The 22,513-nt window shown below is 35.4% G+C and overlaps 1 protein-coding gene across 1 annotated transcript in view; it reads right to left on the bottom strand.

Moving 5' to 3' along the window:
• The window catches only part of Epha6 (EPH receptor A6), a 917,349-nt gene that overhangs the window by 853,111 nt on the left and 41,725 nt on the right, over positions 1–22,513 (bottom strand). Inside the window, exon 2 of the mRNA XM_038345322.1 lies at positions 1,371–1,435. Coding sequence (XP_038201250.1) covers positions 1,371–1,435 — 65 coding nt within the window. The remainder of the gene's footprint in view (positions 1–1,370; positions 1,436–22,513) is intronic.

Here is a 22,513-nt window from a genome sequence, read left to right as displayed (position 1 = left end):
TGATGGTTCTCTTTCTTCCTTTATGCTCATTCACTGTAGCTCATGGGACCTTTTCAGGTGACAATTTATAGGAATGAATATTTTCTCAGGCTTTTTATTTAGATGCTAGACTTGAGAGTGAGACATTGTCTCCTAGGATTCTCAGACTTTAATACTTGAAGTGAATTCCATCACTGCTTTTATTACAAAATATATTCTAGATAATTTTGAAAACTTCAGTAGCTTTGCATTTGTAATTTCAAGAATAAATTTGTATTTTATGGAAATAGCTATGAAATTATGTGTTTTATAATTATCAGTTTATACAGTGAATTCTAGAAATACCATTGTTACAGAAATTTGTGGTGACAATAGAATAAAATATAAACTTAAATATGAAATTAGAGATTGACTATAAAACAAATGACAAGTAAATAGTCAATTAAAAGAAAAGAAGATTTTACTCTGCATAATTGTCTGAGTTTGAAAAACATTTGTTTAACAAATAACATTTGATACAAAATGTCTATTTCTGGGAAAGAGTCTAAAAATGTAAATATATTCAAAGGTAAATTTTTCCTATTAGATTCGTATCTGAAGACAAAATAATGGAAGAAATGCAAAACATTATTAGTAAAGAACTGATGAATTAAAACATTTGTAGAAGAAAAAGAAAAGTAATATAGCTGTTGAAAACATTTATCGACTGTGTTTTAATAATAAATAAAAGTTAAAATCTTTACTAACCACCCCTTTAGCTTAGCTTAAAATAAAAATGAAGCAGAAATACATTGGAAAGTAGGCATTATATAAAACAAACTGAAATATACAGAAACTCAATAATAACCACAGCTAAAATATAAATACCTTGAAAATGATATATTTTATAAATTACACATTTAAATAAGACTTTAGAAGCAACTTTCAAGATTAAAGAAAGGTAGTTACAATGTATCACCTAGTCAAGCCTTAAAACACTTCTGTGGCAAATAGTATTTTCTAACCACAAGTATATTGCTAGTATTTGTTCATTCAAACCATGATATATTTTATGTATACACAGATACCTTTAAAATTATTATATATAACCTGTTTACAGAAAAAAACATCATGGAACTCTACAATTACACATAAATTTATTTTAAGGAAAATGGTTATGGGTATACATGTCTAATTATTATGCTTAAAATGTGATACAAAATAACAATTATTAATTTAAAAGAGCACAAGTTCCCATATATTACCAGTACAACTAGACTTTAATCTTTTCTATATGACTTAATTTATATGCAAACATCTACATCAATCCATGGTTCCTTTAATTTTCGTAGAAAATCTTACAAACGCACGATGAATGGTAACTTTGAAACTTTAATGATATTTAAACTTACCCCGTTTAATGGATACGTTTTCCATCCTAGCTCTCCCATCACAGTGGTTGTATCAAGCAACACAACTAGAATTAAATAGATAAAACTTTAATGAGTTTCTCAACTGATGAAAAACTATATCAATATTAGTTGCATCATTAATATAAAATGTTCTTACTGCTTCTTCACCACAGTAGCTTTAAGATCATTATTTAAACTACTTATATTGGCCTATTATAATATTTTGAGATAAGACACATAAAATTGTCATAAATCAATGCAAAAATATTGCACATGTATTTGGTTTAATAATCTTAAATGACATTGAGAATTGAATAAAATTATAAGGTTATTTTTAATACCACAAAATTTTCAGTTTAATTAAATATCCCACACTCATTATTCTCTAACTTTCAAGCATAGTATGTTAGAGAAAAGCTGTATTAGCACAAGACTCTGTGAATTGTTGTTGTTATTAAATCTTACATAAATATCAGCAAGAAATGAAGATTACTCTTTTTGAATAACCCTATTCTTCAAAGCACGAAATACATAAGTACTAGACAGTGTATACCAATTGCTGATTGAAAAAATTTAAAACTATGAGTATTTCCCTGTAACAAAAGGTAACTTACAATCTGATAAAAGAAAATAAGCTTCCAAAAAATAATCTCTCCAAAAACAAACTTCTGTTGAAAGATAAGAGAAGAACTGATATGTGATATGTGGCTTCTCTAAACAAGATGTGTAAAGACTGGATAGATGTTCAATAGAGGTACCAAACAGTAATGGATGTGAACACTGCTTGAAATCTCTATCTCATGCCTCACAGCATTGCAATAATCATTCCACAAATGGCCACAAATACTCATTGTAAGTGGTGATATGATGCTGGTGTGTACAGGTGATCTGATCAGATAAAGAGGAATGGGGGTGCTCTTTAGGAATGAGGGATAGAGGTAAATACAGAAGAGGGAGAAGGTTAAGGGGACTTGCAGGATACAAGGGACCTGATGTAGAAATGGGAAAAGGAGGTTCTTTGGGCAAAGGGAATGAAGTAAATAGAGAAGATGGGTGGGGGGAAGAAAAAAATAATTATAAGGATATCGCAAAAATCATCAGAAATTATGCTATTAACTATCTGATAAAATCTATGATAAACACAATTATAAATATTAATATACCTATATTATTTAAATGATTTTTTCTCAATTTATCACCAAAAGACAAAGACTAATACTATCAATATTTAACAAAACCTCAATATCAGCCATAAGAGGTCTTCTTTTAAATTGTTTGTCAAAACTGTTCAACGGACTCCCAGAACATACAGTCTGTTGATATTGTCCTTGGTTGTCTCTCCACAGGTTGCAGATAAGTCCCTATTTATTGAAGACACCATGCACTTCAGACACAAAGATCAGAGAACCCTGAGCAGGAACTGGCATAAATGTCCCCTGCCTGAGGACTAGATTTATAGTTCCAGAAGTGTCATATGCACTTCCAAGGGATGGGGTAACCAACAGCCCAACCCAGCTATGACACCTGTGAATCATAACACAACAAATATAAGGGGATAGTCTGCATACCTAGTGGTAACCAATAGTTTTTTAACTGGATATAAGACCTGCTCAACAAGACTGAAATCATGTGAGGCCCGAAACCCTAATCAAATGTTCAGTGCAGGAGGATTACTATATCTTTTTTGGGAGTTCACCTTCTTATTATCTTCTCAAGGATCCCAAACTTATAGGCTCGATGTCCTTTAATCATGGCTAGAAACCGATTATGAGTGAGTACATCCCATGTTCATCTTTATGGGTCTGGGTTACCTCACTCAGAATAGTGTTTTCTATTTCCATCCATTTGCCTGCAAAATTCAAGATGTCATTGTTTTTTACCGCTGAGTAGTATTCTAGCATGTATATATTCCACAGTTTCTTCATCCATTCTTCCACTGAAGGGCATCTAGGCTGTCTCCAGGATCTGGCTATTACAAATAATGCTGCTATGAACATAGATGAGCATATGCTTTTGTTGTATGATTGGGCATCTCTTGGGTAGATTCCCAATAGTGGAATTGCTGGGTCCTGGGGTAGGTTGATCCCGAATTTCCTGAGAAACCGCCACACTGCTTTCCAAAGTGGTTGCACAAGTTTGCATTCCCACCAGCAATGGATGAGTGTGCCCCTTACCCCACAACCTCTCCAGCAAAGGTTATTATTGGTGTTTTGGATTTTAGCCAATCTGACAGGTGTAAGATGATATCTCAAAGTTGTTTTGATTTGCATTTCCCTGATAGCTAGGGAGGTTGAGCATGACCTTAAGTGTCTTTTGGCCATTCGAACTTCTTCTGTTGAGAATTCTCTGTTCAGTTCATCGCCCCATTTTTTAATTGGGTTAATTGGCATTTTACCGTCTAGTCTCTTGAGTTCCTTATATATTTTAGAGATCAGACCTTTGTCAGTTGCAGGGTTGGTGAAGATCTTTTCCCAGTCAGTAGGCTGCCTTTGTGTCTTAGTGACAATGTCCTTTGCTTTACAGAAGCTGCTCAACTTCAGGCGGTCCCATTTATTCAATGTTGCCCTTAAAGTCTGTGCAGCTGGGGTTATGCATAGGAAACGGTTCCCTGTGCCCATTTGTTGTAGAGTACTTCCCACTTTCTCCTCTATCAATCTCAATGTGTTCAAATTAATATTGAGGTCTTTAATCCATTTGGACTTGAGTTTTGTGCATGGTGATAGATATGGATCTACTTTCATTCTTCTACAGGTTGACATCCAGTTATGCCAGCACCATTTGTTGAAGATGCCCTCTTTTTTCCATTGTGTACTTTTGGCTCCTTTATCAAAAATCAGGTGTTCATAGGTTTGTGGTTTAAGATCCGGGTCTTCTATACGATTCCATTGGTCAACTTCTCTGTTCTTATGCCAATACCAAGCCGTTTTCAATACTGTAGCTCTGTAATAGAGTTTGAAGTCAGGGATGGTAATGCCTCCAGAAGTTCCTTTATTGTATAAGATTTTTTTGGCTATCCTGGGTTTCTTGTTTTTCCATATAAAGTTGATTATTGTCCTCTCAATCTCTGTGAAGAATTTTAATGGGACCTTGATTGGGATTGCATTGAATCTATAGATTGCTTTTGGTAGAATTGCCATTTTTACTATGTTGATCCTCCCAATCCACGAGCAGGGGAGATCCTTCCATTTTCTGGTATCCTCTTCAATTTCTTTCTTCAAAGACTTAAAGTTCTTGTCAAATAAATCCTTCACTTCCTTGGTTAGCGATACTCCCAGATATCTTATGCTATTTGTGGCTATTGTGAAAGGTGATACTTCTCTGATTTCCCTCTCTGCTTCCTTATCCTTTGTGTATAGGAGGGCGACTGATTTTTTGGAGTTGATCTTGTATCCTGCCACGTTACTGAAGGAGTTTATCAGCTGTAGGAGTTCTTTGGTGGAGTTTTTGGGGTCGCTTATGTATACTATCATATCATCTGCAAATAATGAAAGTTTAACTTCTTCCTTTCCAAATTGAATCCCCTTGATTCCCTTATGTTGTCTTATTGCTATTGCTAGAACTTCAAGCACTATATTGAAGAGATAAGGAGAGAGTGGACAGCCTTGTCGTGTTCCTGAATTTAGTGGGATAGCCTTGAGTTTCTCTCCGTTTAATTTGATGTTAGCTGTCGGCTTGCTGTAAATAGCTTTTATTATATTTAGGAATGACCCTTGTATCCCTAATCTCTCCAAGACCACACGATCGCCAGGCAAAATTGGGAACTTGAGGGTTGGGCAAGACTGGGCCAAGGGAAGATGGGGAGAGAAAAGTGTGAAGGGGAGAGCGGGGGGAGCTCGGAGGAATGGGGTGCTTGGGATATAGGAAGGGTGGATATGAGAGCAGGGAAGCATATATCTTAATTTAAGGAGCTACCTGAGGGTTGTCAAGAGACTTGACCCTAGAGGGGTTCCCAGGTTTCCAGGGAGACGCCCCCAGTTAGTTCCTTGGGCAGCTGAGGAGAGGGAGCCTGAAAAGGCCAGTTCCTATAGCCATACTGATGAATTTCTTGCATATCACCATAGAACCTCCACCTGACGATAGATGAAGAAAATGACAGAGCCCCACCTTGGAGCACCGGACTGAGCTCCCAAGGTCCTGATGAGGAGCAGAAGGAGAGAGAACATGAGAAAGAAAGTCAGGACCGTGAGGGAACCTCCAGCTGGCGACAGATGGGGAAGGTGACTGAGCCCCACATTGGAGCACTGGACTGAGCTCCCAAGGTCCCGATGAGGAGCAGAAGGAGCGAGAACATGAGGAAGAAAGTCAGGAACGAGAGGGGTGCGTTCACTCATGGAGACAGTGGGACAGAACTAATGGGAGATCACCAACTCCAGTTGGAATGGGACTGATGGATCATGCGACCAAACCCGTCTCTCTGAGTGTGGCCAACAACGGGGGCTGACTGAGAAGCAAAGGACAATGGCTCTGGGCTCTGATTGTTCTTCATGGACGGGCTCTGTGGGAGCCTTCTCAGCTTGGTCGATCACCTTCCTGGACCTGGGGGGAGTTGGGAGGACCTTGGTCTTAGCATAGAGTGGGGAACCCTGATGGCTCCTTGGCCTTGAGAGGGAGGGAGGGGAGGTATGGGTGGAGGGGAGGGGAGGGAAGGGGGAGAAGGAGGGGAGAGAAGGGGGAGAAGGAGGGGAGGGAGGGGGGAGGAGGAGGGAAGGAGATGGAAATTTTTAAATATAAAAAAAAATAAACCATGAGAAAAAAAAAGAAAAAAAATAAGAAAAAAAAAAAGAAAAAAAAATATGAACTACTCAAAAGAAAAAAAAAAATGTTCAGTGCAACTGAAATCGTGGATCTTGAGGAGACTCTACAACTGCCATTACTAAACCAGCATAATACTTAACAACAATTTAATATGTGTCTTTATACCCTCACACCTCATCAAATAAATTTCTATTTTCAATAGTTGCAGACCATTTCAGAAAACCACAATGAATCAAAATGCAGGTCTGTGGAGCACAATGGATAGATTCATAAAATGACTCCTAAATCCAAGGCTCAGGGAATATTGCAGGAAAGGGGACCGGGAGATTATAAGAGCCAGAGGATCAAGAAGCATCAGGTGAAGCTGTATGATCTAATAATGACAGAAACTAAACTAATAAGGTTCATCAACACTTTTGCCTGAACATATGCTGAACATGGGCAACACCATTAATGTGTCAAATTAAACATGAGAAAGCCCCAAAGCCTCAACCTTACACAAAGAACCACAGGCAACTAAGGGATTCTGATAGTGGGAGAAATAGTCTTCCCCGGAGAACAGCTCACTGATGGGTTTTCCAATATGCAATGATCAACCGGGAAAACATACACATGAGTAATAGTGTAGAGATTCAGCAGGATATATTTAGGAATATGCAAGTATATACACACATGAGCATCATATGTATAGAATAATATTAGTGAAAAAGTGGAAACAATTTGGATGGAAAGCAAATAAGAGAACAGGGGAGGGTTTAAAAACAGGAAAGAGAAGGTAGAAATGTAATGATATTATAACTTCAAAAATACAACTTAAGAAAATCAAAAAGATTTAAAAAGGCAGATGGAGAGGCTGAGGAGAGTCTCTGTAATGTTTCCACACATACACACACGTATAAATATACATATGTGTATATACATATGCACAGGTACATATATGTCCATATACATGTATACTTTTTCAAGTATTACATTTTTCTCCTTGAATATTACACTCTGAAAAACATTATTTTGCTGCCTCAAAATTAGTGTCAGTTCTTTACTTTATTATGAGAAGAAAATGGGTGGTTCTTCAATTTTGTTTGTCTGTCTATTCCAGCATGTCCTCAAATTATTATTTATCAAGGATGACTTTGACCTTTTCTTTAGCAGTGTCCACCTCACAAGTACTGGAATTCATCACATATGCACCACCTCATTTACTTTAAGCTATCCTTGGATTTGATCATGGAATTTTTTTTTGCTTGCTAGACAAGCACTCCACAAGTTTATCTATATCACCTGCTACAATTTTAAAAGATGCAGTTATGAGAATTTCATTTGGTATCTTAGTTTTATATTTATTGTAAAGATTTTGTGGCTCCACTTAGCTCAATTTTTATACAATTTATTCACAATTTTAAAATATGAAACTTTCTTCAACTTTTTAAATAAACTTAATTTCTGCATGATATTAGTTCACTACTCTTAATATCGATTTACTAAGCATAGATTTATAAAAACATCCATAAATCATAATTTTTATTGTGTCAATTTTTCTTTTCTTTTTCTTTTACTCTCTCTCTCTCTCTCTCTCTCTCTCTCTCTCTCTCTCTCTGTCTCTCTCTGTCTCTTTCTCTTTCATTTTGAAACACATGTCTCTGTTTAGTCCTGGCTGTCCTCTAAATCACTTTGTAGACCTTCTGGCCTAGAACTCATAGAGATTTTCCTGCCTCTTCATCTCAAATTCTGGGATTAAACACATAAATTACCACCACACAATGGTGACAGCCTTTCAAATTATAATTACAGAGAAAATTGAACCATCATATTCTCACCCACTAAAGTTATTGCTTGTTACCTTATGACTAACATTATTTTAGCTACACTTATTTACCCGCTGTCCCACAGAACATACAACAAAAACTATGCTCCAAACCTTCCAATAATTTAGATGCATTGAAGTGTGTTTTGTCATTACATTCATCTTTCTGTCATGCTCATTTATATAAATTGTGACCCTAACCTCCCATCTAATATATCATGGCTTCAATCAAGGTAGAGGATATTCTTATTGTTCTCTCAATAGTCCTGTGATTCCGTGTAATGAATCTCTTTCCCATTTTGTCCTCTGACAGTCATTTTCTGGTTTCTCTCCCCATAGTTTTAATCTTTCCAGTGTATAAATGTAGATATCAGATGATGTCTAGATGTGTGAGTCTGGTTTCCTTATTTGACACGAGGTAATGATGCTGAATGAGTCAAGGATCTGTTTCTTTTCATGGCTAATAACTAAGTCTTCTACTTTATAGAATGTATATAATATATAGAATGCTAATGGGCATGTAGACTTCTTACAGTTGAGGACATTATTTAGCCAGCTTAATTTTCATGTAATTTCATTTATATCAGAGAAAGCAATTAAGATGTCTGGTTACACTTTACATCTCCAATGGCAAATCTGATTGGTTACTATGTGCTCCACATGATGCATCCTGGCATTTTCCTGCTCCTCTAAGTCATTCTGACGTGTGTGTCACTTCATTCCTTTGTCATTTTAAAGTGCATTTCCTATAATGATGAAAAAAATCATCTTTTTCACTACTTTAGAATGATTCCCTAGCAGAAAAATATACTTTTTTATTTGCTAAATATTTCTATTTTATATGTATCTACTGATGGATTGATATACTCCATGTATTTTTTTCACTTAGCTTTTTATTTAATTTTGAGGCATCATTTTTGTAAGTTGTCCAGTCTGGATTTGAATTCACTGTATAAGAAAGAAAGACCTTAAATTTGCTTCTCTTCTGCCTCAGCATCCAAAGCATCTGGCATAACAATCTGAGCCATCAGACTTAGAATCATCTATGTGTTTGTTTGTTTGATCATTAATTCATTGATTCATTCATTTATTCTTTCACTCACTCATCCATATTTTTCTGCCAGCCCTATTGCTGGTATATCATAATACTAATGTCACATAGAGAAGATATCATAGTCTACTATGGTAATAACAAAAGTAATAACAAGTAAATTTGCACAGGTTTCTATTGGCAAAATAAGTAATCTGACCATACAAAAGGGTAAATTGAAATACTCCAGGTATAATTAAATTCACGCCTTTATAATAACATACCTAGCGAGCACTTTTTCCAGACAGTGGAAAGCATTATGTTTACTAGTGTTATATACACTTAATATAATAAAATATGCACTTTGAATTTTCCGTATGAACTACTTCTGCTAAACAAAATAGCTTCAAAAGGAATTTTTTCTTTTTGAAATATTCTAGTTAATAAATTGAGAAGGAATGACCAGATTAGGATGCACTATTTGCTATTGCTAATGAATTAATATATTTAGCTAATGGTTTTTCATGGCTACTAAATCAGAAAAAGAAATAAAATGGGACATAAAGACTAGAGCTTCTAAAACACATTTTTATTGTTTAATTTACTCTATCTCAGCATATGATTCTAAGAGGTTGTGAGCAACTACAAGCAAATGTAGTATTGCATTGAAACACACACACACACACAGACACACACACATGGCTTGCTTCATTCAATGCAAGATACCTCATAACTTGGGAAAAATATAACATGACACTCTAATAAATAAAATTATAATGTAATTCTATTATAAAACAAAAATTATTTTTTTACCTACCACGATGCACAAAACTCAAGTCCAAATGGATTAAAGATCTTAATATCAACCTGAATACACTGAACCTGATAGAAGAGAAAGTGGGAAATAGTCTACAACAAATGGGCACAGGAGACCACTTCCTACGTTTAACTCCTGTAGCACAGACAATAAGGGCAACATTAAATAAATGGGACCTCCTAAAACTGAGAAGCTTCTGTAAAGCAAAGGACACTGTCATTAAGACAAAAAGGCAACCTACTGATTGGGAGAAGATCTTCACCAACCCTACATCAGACAATGGTCTGATCTCCAAAATATATAAAGAACTCAAGAAACTAGACTTTAAAATGCTAATTAACCCAATTAAAAATGGGGTACTGATCTGAACAGAGAATTCTCAACTGAAAAAGTTCAAATGGCCAAAAGACACTTAAGGTCATGCTCAACCTCCTTAGCGATCAGGGAAATGCAAATCAAAACAACTTTGAGATACCATCTTACACCTGTCAGAATGGTGAAAATAAAAAACACCAATGATAGCCTTTGCTGGAGAGGATGTGGAGTAAGGGGAACACTCATCCATTGCTTGTGGGAATGCAAACTTGTGAAACCACTTTGGAAATCAGTGTGGCAGTTTCTCAGGAAATTCGGGATCAACCTACCCCAGGAATACCACTCTTGGGAATATACCCAAGAGATGCCCTACCATACTACAAAAGCATTGGTTCAACTATAGCATTATAGCAGCATTATTTGTAATAGCCAGAACCTGGAAACAGCCTAGATGCCCCTCAATGAAAGAATGGATAAAGTGTGGAATATATACGCATTAGAGTACTACTCAGCGGTAAAAAACAATGACATCTTAAATTTTCCATGCAAATGGATGGAAATAGAGAACACTATCCTGAGTGAGGTAACCCAGACCCAAAAAGATGAATATGGTATGTACTCACTCATTAGTGGATTCTAGCCATAAATGAAGGACATTGAGTCTATAATTCATGATCCTAGAGAAGCTAAAGAGGAAGGTGTACCTCCAAAAAAAACATGTAGTTATCCTCCTGGATATTGGAAGTAGACAAGACTTCCAGGAATAAACTGAGAGCTTGGGGGTAAGGGTGGGGCAGGGGTAAGGGGAGATGGGGAGAGAGAAGTGAGAAGTGGAGGATGGGGAGAGCATGGGGGAATGGGACAGTTGGGATGAAGGAGGAGTGGATATGGGAACAGGGAAGTATATCTTAATTAAGGGAGCCATTTGAGGGTTGGCAAGAGACTGGACCCTAGACGAATTCCCAGGTGTCCAAGGAGATGCCCCCAGCCTGTTCCTTGAGCAGCTGAGGAGAGGGTGCCTGAACTGGTCCTATACTATAGCCTATCGTCATAGAACCTTCATCTGGTGATGGATGGAGATAGAGGCAGAGACCCACATTAGAGCACTGGACTGAGCTCCGAAGTTCCAAATGAGGAGCAGAAGGAGGGAGAACATGAGCAAGGAAGTCATGGCCACCAGGGGTGCGCCCATCCACTGTGACGGTGGGGCCTATCTAATGGGAACTCACCAAGGCCCGCTGGACTGGGACTGATGGAGCATATGATCAAACCAGACTCTCTGAATGTGACTGACACTGAGGGCCAACTGAGAAGCCAAGGACAAAGGCACTGGGTTATGATTCTACTCCATATACTGGCTGGGCGGGAACCTAATCTGTTTGTATCCTCAACTTCCTAGACTGGGATGGAGGGGGGAGGACCTTGGACTTCCCACAGGGCAGGGAACCCTGACTTCTCTTTGGACTGGATAGGGAGGAAGGGTAATGGGGGGAGGAGAAGAGATTATTATTATTATGTGTGAAATAAAGCACAATGAAAGATATGTACAGCATGACATCTTTCATCTATGGAATCTAGAATATTGCTCTCTTGGAAGTTCAGAGTATAGAATGGTTATGAAGGGCCGAGGAAATAGGGACTGGTGGAGATGAGGAAAGCCTGATCAATGCATAATATTTTTTGTGTGTTGCCATGCAGATAAAATGCAGGTGGCAATTGTAGTGTTCATTTGAAACATTTACAAGAATGAACCATCAAAATTTTCACCATAAGGACATGGCAAATGCTTTCCTGTCATATGTATAGCTAGTGGAGGTTTTTACGCATTCTGAAGACAGTCTCTTAAGAGAGCTACTAAATTGAACAGAGATTTCTCAGAAGAAGAAATATCTTATAATGTGTTCTCATCCCTACTAAAGAAACAAAAACTAAAACTACTTTGAGATTTCATCTTGCTCTAATAATAACGATTAAGATTAAGAAAACAAAAGACAACAAATACTGGAAACTTATGGGAAATAAGTATCGTGTGTGGGAGTGAAAACTGTAGCAACTATGGAAATCACTGAGGCAATTCCTCAAAAAAGAAATAGATCTACCATACGGCCCAGCAATACCCAAAAGACTATTTCCTACTACAGAGACACATGCTCATCCATGTTCATAACTGCTCTGTTCATAATATCTAGGACATGGAAACAGCCAAGATGTCAATCAGCTGATAACTCTATAGTGAACACATGGAACCTATGTATACTGAAATTAGTCAGATGTGAAGAAAAATGAAATTCTCAGGTAAATGTATGGAGCTGAAAATAATCATGCCAAGTAAGGTAACTTAGTCCCACAAAGACAAATAGCACATGATATCACTCAATGCAGATCTTTGGGTCAAATCTTTAAAATTTTGTTTTAAATTTATAATACCTATATAATCCAGGAAACTAGAAAGGGGCCATCCATAAGTGACTTAAGTGGTGGGAAGATCTAAGGGGAGGGGAAGTAACAAAAAAACAGATTATATAAAATGGAAAAAAAGAATATGGGGAGTGAGTTAAAGTGGATAAAAGATGAACATGTAGGGCAGAGAAAATATGGAGCAGGCATAACATACTAGCGATTCATGGAAAAGTGATATGGAAATCTACCATTTTAGTATATAAAAGATTTTTTTCATATAAAAGGAAGCTTAATTGGAATTAGCCTACAGAGGTGAGAATGCTCCTTCAAAAAGTCATATACTGCCAAATAAAAGCCCTGTGTTAGGGGTGGACTACCTCCACTGCAGTTATTTTTCAGAGGTGTTCAGGAGACCATGAAAATAATATAGGCTCTTTCCATTGTTCTTGATTATATACCAAAACTTGATAGTAATAACCTCTTGCTAAAGACCCCTCACATTTTACTCCAAGCTTATGGACTATTCAGGTTGATGTTGACGGGGAACCCTTATTCTATTCTGATTAGTTTTCATAGAACTGGAAGGTTCTAGATAGGCTGCTGTAAAGGAAATAAACTATATTAACTACAATAATGATCTGTATGGCAGGATAGTGCATGGGTCAATTGTTATGAAAATAATCAATCACTTTGTGGATGGAGTTAAGGTCTTCTCTGCTAGGAGGAAATCATGTCTGGTAGTGTTAATTATGTCAAGAACACACGACTAGGAAGTTCACAGTCCCAAGTAGTGAATCTAGTAGAAGTGTTCTAAGTAGGTACAATATCAAGCTACCCCTAAATTCATATCTCTATACCCACAGATTAGTTCAACTCTGAGATTCTATCAAAGAAGTTTATGTGGGTAGTAAATTATGGCTAGCACAGAAACTTACAACTGTTCACACTACAGAGAATGTGTCAGTGGAGTTCTCAGACACTAATGAGACATTGTCATCAAATCTCTCCACCCCAGGGTCATGGGAATCACCATGATAGAGGGGACGGAAACTCTGTAAGAGCCAGACATCAGAAGATCAGAAGCCTAAGTGTCTCTTGACCTTAACATGAAAGATGTACTCTTGAATTCATAGCAACCATGGATGCCTACACAAGACCTACATAAGATTAAGCCAGTTAATATTCTTATATGGAGATGTGAGGGGCTCATGAATTCCCAAAAAAACTGAGAATCTTTTGACAGTTGATGGCTTCTTGGAAACGAAGATAAATTTTATTTTTTATTTTTTGATTATTTAAAGAATTATCTTCAGTAAATAAACCATGTTCCATGGGATATCATCAAACTAAGATTATAAGTAAGTAGAAATTGAATATAATAAATTATTAATGAAGCAAATAAAGATATGAAGTTGAGAATGCTGGGGAGGTGGAGGATGTTTCTTAGCAGAGCTAGGGAAAATGTGGTCAGTATACATTAAATGAAATTCTCAAGTAATTTTTAAATATATCATAATAAAATAATATTTTTCTTTGTCATATATGAATTATTTAAGTGATTAATGCTTAATCAGTGTGGCCAATATTTTTAATTTTTGATCACTTATACTTTTAAATTATATCTCTTTTTTGAGGCATAATGGTAGACAAAGATTTGTGCATATTTAATCTGTTTAATTTGATATGTTTGGATGTATTCAAACACTCACAACCTATCAATTCATTGAAATTCATAAAAATATTCATTGCCTTCAAAAGTCCTGTTCTGCTGCTTTCTGCTTCCTTCTGTTGGTGTCTTCTACTGCCTAATAATACTTTTAAGTTGTACATGCAATATTACTTAGAACATGCATTATGCTATATAATACATCCTTGGAACTTATTGACCTGGTATATCTGAAACTTTGTATTCATTGGACAGTGATTTGCCATTTCTTTTTCCAGGCCCAGACAGCCATCTAAATGAAGTAATTCAGTACCTGTCTTTAATAACTGACTTATTACACTCTGCATAGAATTTCATAAGTCTCCCCATATTGTGACAAGTAAGGAGACTTGTTCCTTAAGATAGAATAACAGTCCATGCTGCATAACTATCATTTACTCATTCTCTCTTTCTAAAAGGCATTTAAGTTGTCTGTACATCTCTGTGTACAAAATGACTTTTGAAGTACAGATCCCACGAACTTATGTCAAATTTTTAAATAAATATCAAGAAAGTTGAAAACTTCATTTACTATTTTCTCTTTTTTACCCCCTTTGGTGAATCAGAAAACAAGACTTATTTTTTTCCTTTAGCAGTTTTATGCAAAAAGTTCACGGATAACATCTATAATAAAGTTATCTAAAGAAAACACTTCCAGGAAGAATTTCACACACCACTAATACCTAAATTTATCAGCAGATATTAATTTAGTCTCCTTCAGTTACCGGTTTTATGGATAGTGAATTAATTAGCTAATTGATACAATTACAATCCTTTCTAGACAATTTGGTGGCCTAGCTTATTGAAGTCATAATAATAAATTTACCTCCAAAAAAGTGAATATAGATAGTATATATACTCTATTAGTAGTGCAGAGAGTTTTGGGGAGGAATCATTTACTAGCTTTCAGAAACAAGATTTTCCTAATTGTATTTTTATATAAAATGATGCCATTAAAAAATTCCTAATAGCGTTTTTAGATTGCATTATAGACAAGTAAATGATGCATTGATATTAGAATAAACCCAAAAAACTGTTCAGAGTTTAATATCATCACAGGCCATGAACATTTTAATTTCACCCTTTGTTTCATATACAAAATCCCACAATGCAGATTTCACAAACTAATTACACTAAACCCAACGAGATGAGAGCTCCCCCTGCTGGCTTTAAACAAAAGAAATACATTGTCCAAATTACAATAGCAACTCAATGTAAAGGCAGTAGGTTTTCTTTTTAAATGGAACAGCCATGGTTTAATTGTACTTAGTCATAAAGTAAAACTCAAAACAAAGGTTTTACTGAACTCAAAATGTAATTATTTGTTTAAGTAATAAGAAACTAGATAATGAAAAAGGAAATATTAGGCTGGTCCTAACACAATAATGTTTGGAAACATTTATTTCGTGCAGCAACATAAGGCATAGAATATGCTTGGAAACTATTTGTTCACTTTTAAAATAATCTAAAATTTTACTGCAACATATCAGTGTTATTTTTATTTGTACATCTGGAAAGTCAAAAAATATGTGATAGAAGTAAATATTAAATAATAAAATGAACTTAATAATAGTAGAATAGATACAAATATTAACATAGTGTCAATACTTAGAATAAATGTCACGCCTTTAATTTAACTAGTCAGTCCTCTTTATTAATCTTAAGTGATACTACTTTAAAAATAATTAGAATATCTATTTATAATATATAATAAATTATCTTTATTAAAATGGAAAAATAAAAAATGTGAATTTGCTGGGCAGTGGTGCTGCACGCCTTTAATCCCAGCACTTGGGAGGCAGAGATAGGTGGATCTCTGTGTGTTCGAGGCTAGCCTGGTCTACAAGAACTAGTCCAGGACAGGCTCCAAAGCTACAGAGAAACCCTATCTCGAAAAACCACCACCATCAACAGCAACAAAAAGAATGTGAAATTTTACTTATATATCATTTTGAAAAATTAATAAGAAAATAAGTTATTTCATTAAGGAAGTCCTCTTTTACTGGGAGTTGGGAAGGGGAATGAAATTCAGTTGGTAGAATGCTTACCTAGCATGCAGGAAGCCACCAGCACCAATTAAACTGGGAATGAAAGTGATTGGCCTATAGTTCCTACCCTCCAGAGGAGGTAGAAAAAGAAAAATGAGGTGCTGAAAATCATCTGGTCCATCTTTGCTACATGACTGATTCTAAGTCAACATGGGATACATGGAATCCCATACTATCTATACATATACCTTTTGGGATACTTTTATTAAAATACAAACTGATGCCATAAGAACTGACAATGTTATTTTTAAAAAATAGCATTTTTGTTAATTTCTAGGTAATTTCCTATATATCTATAATATATATTTCTTATATTCTCCCCATTCTTCCCTTCTATTCCTTGCAGGTCCATGCCCAACAAGTCTAATTTGTGCTGGCCGTGTACCCATGGGGGTAGAACCATATACTGCAGCTTGGTCGATTTTTATCAAGCAGAGCCCTTTCATCCACTCTGGAATGCTGGCTGTCACCACTTCAGTATTCTTCAAAGTGCAAACACACTCATAGATATCTGCTCAGTATTCTTCAAAGTGCAAACACACTCACAGATATCTGCTCAGTATTCTTCAAAGTGCATACACACTCACAGATATCTGCTTGGGGACTTTCTTTAATAGATTTTCTGTGTGGAGGGTGAAGCATTCTTTTTAGAAAATTATTCCACTTTAAGGTTGGGTCGGGTAAAGCAAGACTTGAGTCACTGAGAAACAACTTATCAGGGTACAGTGTGATTGATGCTTTATGTTTCACTAGCCATAATGACCCTTACTCCTCCTGTAATACTAAAAAAATGAGAACACATGAAAGGAAATGCATCTATTATAATCCTAGAAGCATCAATTATAGAAACAAACATCCACTTTAATACAATAAATTCTAGACACTCTCTAGATGAAAGATACACTATACTATTCAGGTGCTTTAACTGATTTTGAGGTTATCAAATTAATCCAGACTTGACAAAAGTGCCTGATTTATTCAGTTAAAACTAAAGATTTTTTACTTACAGACCTGTATACTACAGTGTTGAAATCAATATTTAATCCCTCCCCAAACTAATAAATATGGTTGGGAATGTACATAGGATTAAATGCTTACCTCTCAAATACACCTCTCTCAAGGAGAGAAGATCAGTATTCCTTAAAATAATGAAGCCAGATTCATCTATAGAGATTGACACTGGTTCATTAGTTGTACTCAGAACATTTTGTTTGGTTGTGGCTATGCTTATTTCTCTGCTCTTGTTCACTTGTCTTTACATGATACTTGCCATTACTTTTCCCAGTCTTTAAGTTCTAAGAACTTGGACAATCTCATTTTGATACATAACATAGTAAGTATATAGAAAGGCTAAATTACTATGACAATTTAAAGAGAAATGTAAGTGCTAAACTCTTGAGCTCATAACAGGTTTTTTATTTCACCATAAAATTTCTTCTTCAGAAAACATATCGGTATTTTACTATAAAATAAATCATTCTGTTAGCTTCAGCTCTAAAAATGTAAATTTGGTTATTATTTGAACAGAAAAAGTAACAAACTCAAATAATAAACTATACACATTCCACTCTGTTCCTTGGAATTTACAATCAAATGAAAAAAAAATGCTATTATGTAAAGACATAGCCAACTGCAGAGTGATAACGACCATTATGAACTTGTCCAAGAGAAAGTTGTAAATAGTGTGTTAAATATGACTAGAATGTCCATTCTCACTTTTACGCCTCCCTCTTCTCTCTTTCCAGGGACATCTAGATATTTATCTTTTCTGATACAGTTTTATTTTCTTCCCTTTACAAATAGTCCTTAAATCTGTCATTGCCAGCACTGACCACAGAGACCCAGTGAGAGTCCAAGTGCTGTTCTAGTCTTTTGGGAATTTATTTACTATACCAGGAGTCTGAGGCCCTGAAAATGCCATTTTATGGACCTTTGTGTCCATGAGACAGTCATGCATTTCTATCAAACAGCGGCTCTTGGTCTGCATAGGATACAATGAAGCGACAATGGAGTACTCATGCTGCTACTGAACAGCATTGTATAATTCTTCCACTGGCTTCATCTTTGGACCTGAAGATTCTATATCTGCTTCCACTACACAGGGTTTAAAAAAAAGAAAGAAGGAAAGACTATTTGTCTTTAATCTTAGTTTTGCCAGTTTAAAGACACATTTAGTAAATGCCCTAAGTTTCTCATGTCTCACACAAAGGTATTCCACTTAACTAAGAATCATTGAAGGGGCACCCCATTGCTTCCAAGGCATCAAAGTTACATAAGCCTTTCTACTCTGTCTTTGTATATTCAAAGTTTGTTTTGAAGGTACTTTAAACAGTTTCTATTTTTTTAAATATCACAAAACTAAAGGTCTGAAATATACTTAAATTATCTCCGCTATAACTCTTTTTAAAGAAATTATGACTATTTACCTCAAAATCTTATTCACAATTCAATGGCTGATTCAATGAAAAATAATGTCTATTTAATAAATCAGTATTTTAAAAAAGTTTTAACACATTTACTTTTAAGCAGAAACAATAGAAGCTTTCTATTTAAAAAACAATAATTTTATGCAAGCTTAGAACTGTATCTGAGAGTAATGCCTTATTTTCATTCTTAAAAATGGAAAAGACTTTACCTTTATAGTGTTGTTTTCCTTTGCTATACTTACATGGACTCAATAAAACAAATTTCAGCATTTCTCAGATGAGTAGTAATGTATCCAGAAAGGTTATTTGATCATATCGAAGGTGCTGCTATTATTCCAGCAGGAAACTATAGAGACTCTGATATATTTTACTATTAGGAACTGTAGAATTTATACAGTCTGTAGGCTACACTATCTACCATCAAAGGGTTTTGTGGCAGTTTTTTCACTTCAATCATTAGGAATTTTTTGTTGATCCCAATGGCATAGTTCATTGAGACATGCAAATAGCAGAACAGATTAAAATGTCCTTATTTAGCGATGCAGCTAAGCAGAGGTTGTGGCTATTTAGGAGACTGTGTGTAATTGAATTGGTGTTCTGTAAGATAGGATATTCAATATCACATCATCAGCATCAACATCAGGGCTGTCAGTAATTGGATAACTTTTTCAAGTTTTCACAGAATGTCAAGGATGGAACAGATAGTAGAAACACATCCCTGGAGTCAACAAAATGAGAAATAATTATTTTCTGCCTGTAAGATGCTCTCTCAAATAATCTCAAATACATGAAAGGTCTACAAAATTTGTCTAGAGAAATATAACAGTGAATTAAACATTATCATAAATAGTCATTGATAAAAGGCAGGCTTTCACCATCAGGAACAGAAAATGTCCAAAGAAAAATCTTAATTACATCGTCATCATTTTTAAAGAAATTCTTGGAAACAATTTAAAAGGACATATTTTCACAATATCTAAAGAACAATCAAAATCATTTATCATTAACAATTAAATTTTTAAATTAGAGCTCCTCAGGGACAAGCCCTGCCTCCTCTCTCTCTCTCTCTCTCTCTCTCTCTCTCTCTCTCTCTCTCTCTCTCTCTCTCTCTCTCTCTCTCTCTCTCTCATATAATTATTGCAAGAATGAATGGAAGAATGCAGTTAACGGAAAAGAACATGGTCAAGAACTGCATATTTGAATAGAAATACATTCTCAACTGATTATTGAAAGAGTGTCCAGAAAAATGAGAAGAGTAACTGCTTCAAATGTTAATGTTCAACGTGTGTTGAAGATGCCCATGTGCCAAATTCATATGATCTATCTGATTTAGTTTTCAGACAAAGTACTTACTAGGAAATGCAAAATCAAAATATATATCTTCTTGAGCAGAGACCTATCTTTCGTCCTTTCTGGAGTCACTTTTCCTTCTCCAGGTTTAACATATCCCTTTGAGTTAGCCCTCAAGTCGTTTGTTCTCACATAAATCCCATGTATTTGCTCTATGATGAACACAGTATGGAAATGACCCCCTCTTATCAGTTGCTCTATGCAATGAATGTATCATTTGAAGAAAATGTAGCATGTAGCTTTGTTTATGAATAATCATTTCCTATTTTTACTTCTACAGAGTTTTTAAAATATCTAAGTTAAATGTGAATCATTGTGTGAATTATTCTAGTAGCATTTTGGTGGTAGACACTTGAAATATATTATGGTATTCTCAAAATAACTATGCCTAATAAATTTCTTATAGGAATTTAATGAAAAATACATTCTAACCCTCTAACATATAGGTCATTTGCATCAAGTAATAAGACTTGTCATTAGTATTGTGTTTCATATAACTGTGATCAACCGCAACTTGCTAATTATTGTGATTTGTTCTGCCCTGAAACAAGTAATTGTCTAATTCTCAGCACCTACCCTGATCTGTTTTTCAATGGACTGTGATCTTAGTACCCTACTAGGTTACCAACACTTAGTCTATGAAAGAAAGAGCAGATGGGTAGTAACACAGTTTCCTTGAGTCACAAGTCATATTTTATCTCCACACTTCGGGTTTCTAATGTTAATAGATCCACTTAGGCACAGAACTTTCTTTCTTTAGATTTCCCTCATCCAATTTCTTCAGCTGACTACAGAAAGATGAGCCAGACCACAGCTCTGCTAGTCTGTAAAGGAGTTAGAACAAACTGACACTTTGAAGGCTCTTTCCTAAACCAGCTGACAAAGTCTGTTCATGAACCTGCGAATTTTATAGTCAAGTGCTCATGAAATGTACTTATTCAATCACAAAAAAATGGATAATCCATTCATGCATACTTACGAATTCTGGTGAGATGCTACACAAGAATAACTTAAATAAAATGTAATTTTCAAGTGCTTTTAACCATACTCTAACATGCTTGACTGTCTGAAGGACAGGTATTGTCTTCTAAATAGGTAAATTGTATCATACCAATTACACTGGTAAGTAACACTGCCTATGGAGCATAGGAGTCTATAATAAAAACTATAGTCGTGATAAAACTTACATAAAATATGTAGCAAGCAGTTGTCCTGTCATTTGTACATTAAGCAGCCTTTAGCAGAATCATTTGATTAAGTCATGAGAAGGATGTAGGAGAGTTTCCTACTGGAAGTGACTAAGGAAATGTCACAGTGAATGTAACGCCAGATTGAGAGGCACAGGGATTAAGAGGCAGCACATCTTTTCCGGCATATTTCTGAAGGGAACAGGAGTTGAGAGGAGGAAGGGTTCATAAATGAAACATTTACAAATGTGACCCATGCCAGAAGCAATATGACTTTGGTATAAAGAAACGAATGACAGATGGGAGCTTTATTGTTGGCATAAAAATAAACTTTTAAAAACCTACATTAGTATCATCATTACCCTGTGGGGAAGGCGCATCATTAAGGAGTATTGTCAAACTGTTTATTACTGGAACTGTCTGTAATAAAGCAAATGCAGTAGAAATGACAAAACCATTTTAACATTTAGGAAAAAGAAGAATATTTTATTCAGCATTAGTTTCTAAAGTATAATTAAGGATGAGAAGCAGAAACCATCTTTCATAATACACTGAATAGTCTGATTAATTTACTGATTATCTAAGACATGGATTGTGGGAAGAAATATATAATATTGACAAGCTCTTATGGCTTATAATTTATAAGATGGGGTCACAAGTAGCTCAGACTGGCCTTGAACTCCTGATATTTCTTTCATTTACAAATTGTTGTGGTTACATGTGTACATCAAGGAAAGCTCTTTTGGTGAAGTCATTAGGAACCAAGGTGTTGTATCCCTGGCCCTGATAGCAGTGTGTAACATTATTTCCTAAGGAGGCAAGGCACAGTAGAGTTGACTTGTTTTTGTTGGTCAAGCATACATGAAACCAATCAATCAATGAGAAGGACGGCTTATTCACTGGCAGTTTGTCTCAGAAGGGAATTTCCTTTCCAGAGGTTAGATTTATTGACTAAATTATAGATTAAAGATTTTCTGCAAAGTACTATATACTGGCAAAGCATGGCCAGATTTCCCTTTAAAAAAACACTCTTGAGTTTCCCGATAACTTTTAATTTCCAGAATAATTTTAAAGATTCATCACTGAATGATGCTAAAGTAACACAGAGTGGTTTTTGATTTTTTGAGACAAAACTACATGGGCCAGGATGACCTTGAATTTGTAATCCTTCTGTTTCAGCTACAAGAATTTATTGTAGGCATGTACCTCACATTTAGTTTAAGAAATTTTTTCCTTCTTAGGTTAAATGTTTTTCAAATATATCTATTGTCAACTATACTGCAGGAATCTCAGTTATTACTTATGC

Source organism: Arvicola amphibius, chromosome 10 (assembly GCF_903992535.2).
Source record: "Arvicola amphibius chromosome 10, mArvAmp1.2, whole genome shotgun sequence".
Classification (NCBI taxonomy): domain Eukaryota; kingdom Metazoa; phylum Chordata; class Mammalia; order Rodentia; family Cricetidae; genus Arvicola; species Arvicola amphibius.
The sequence above is the reverse complement of the archived record's forward strand: the minus strand, read 5'-3'. Positions and strand labels throughout refer to the sequence as shown.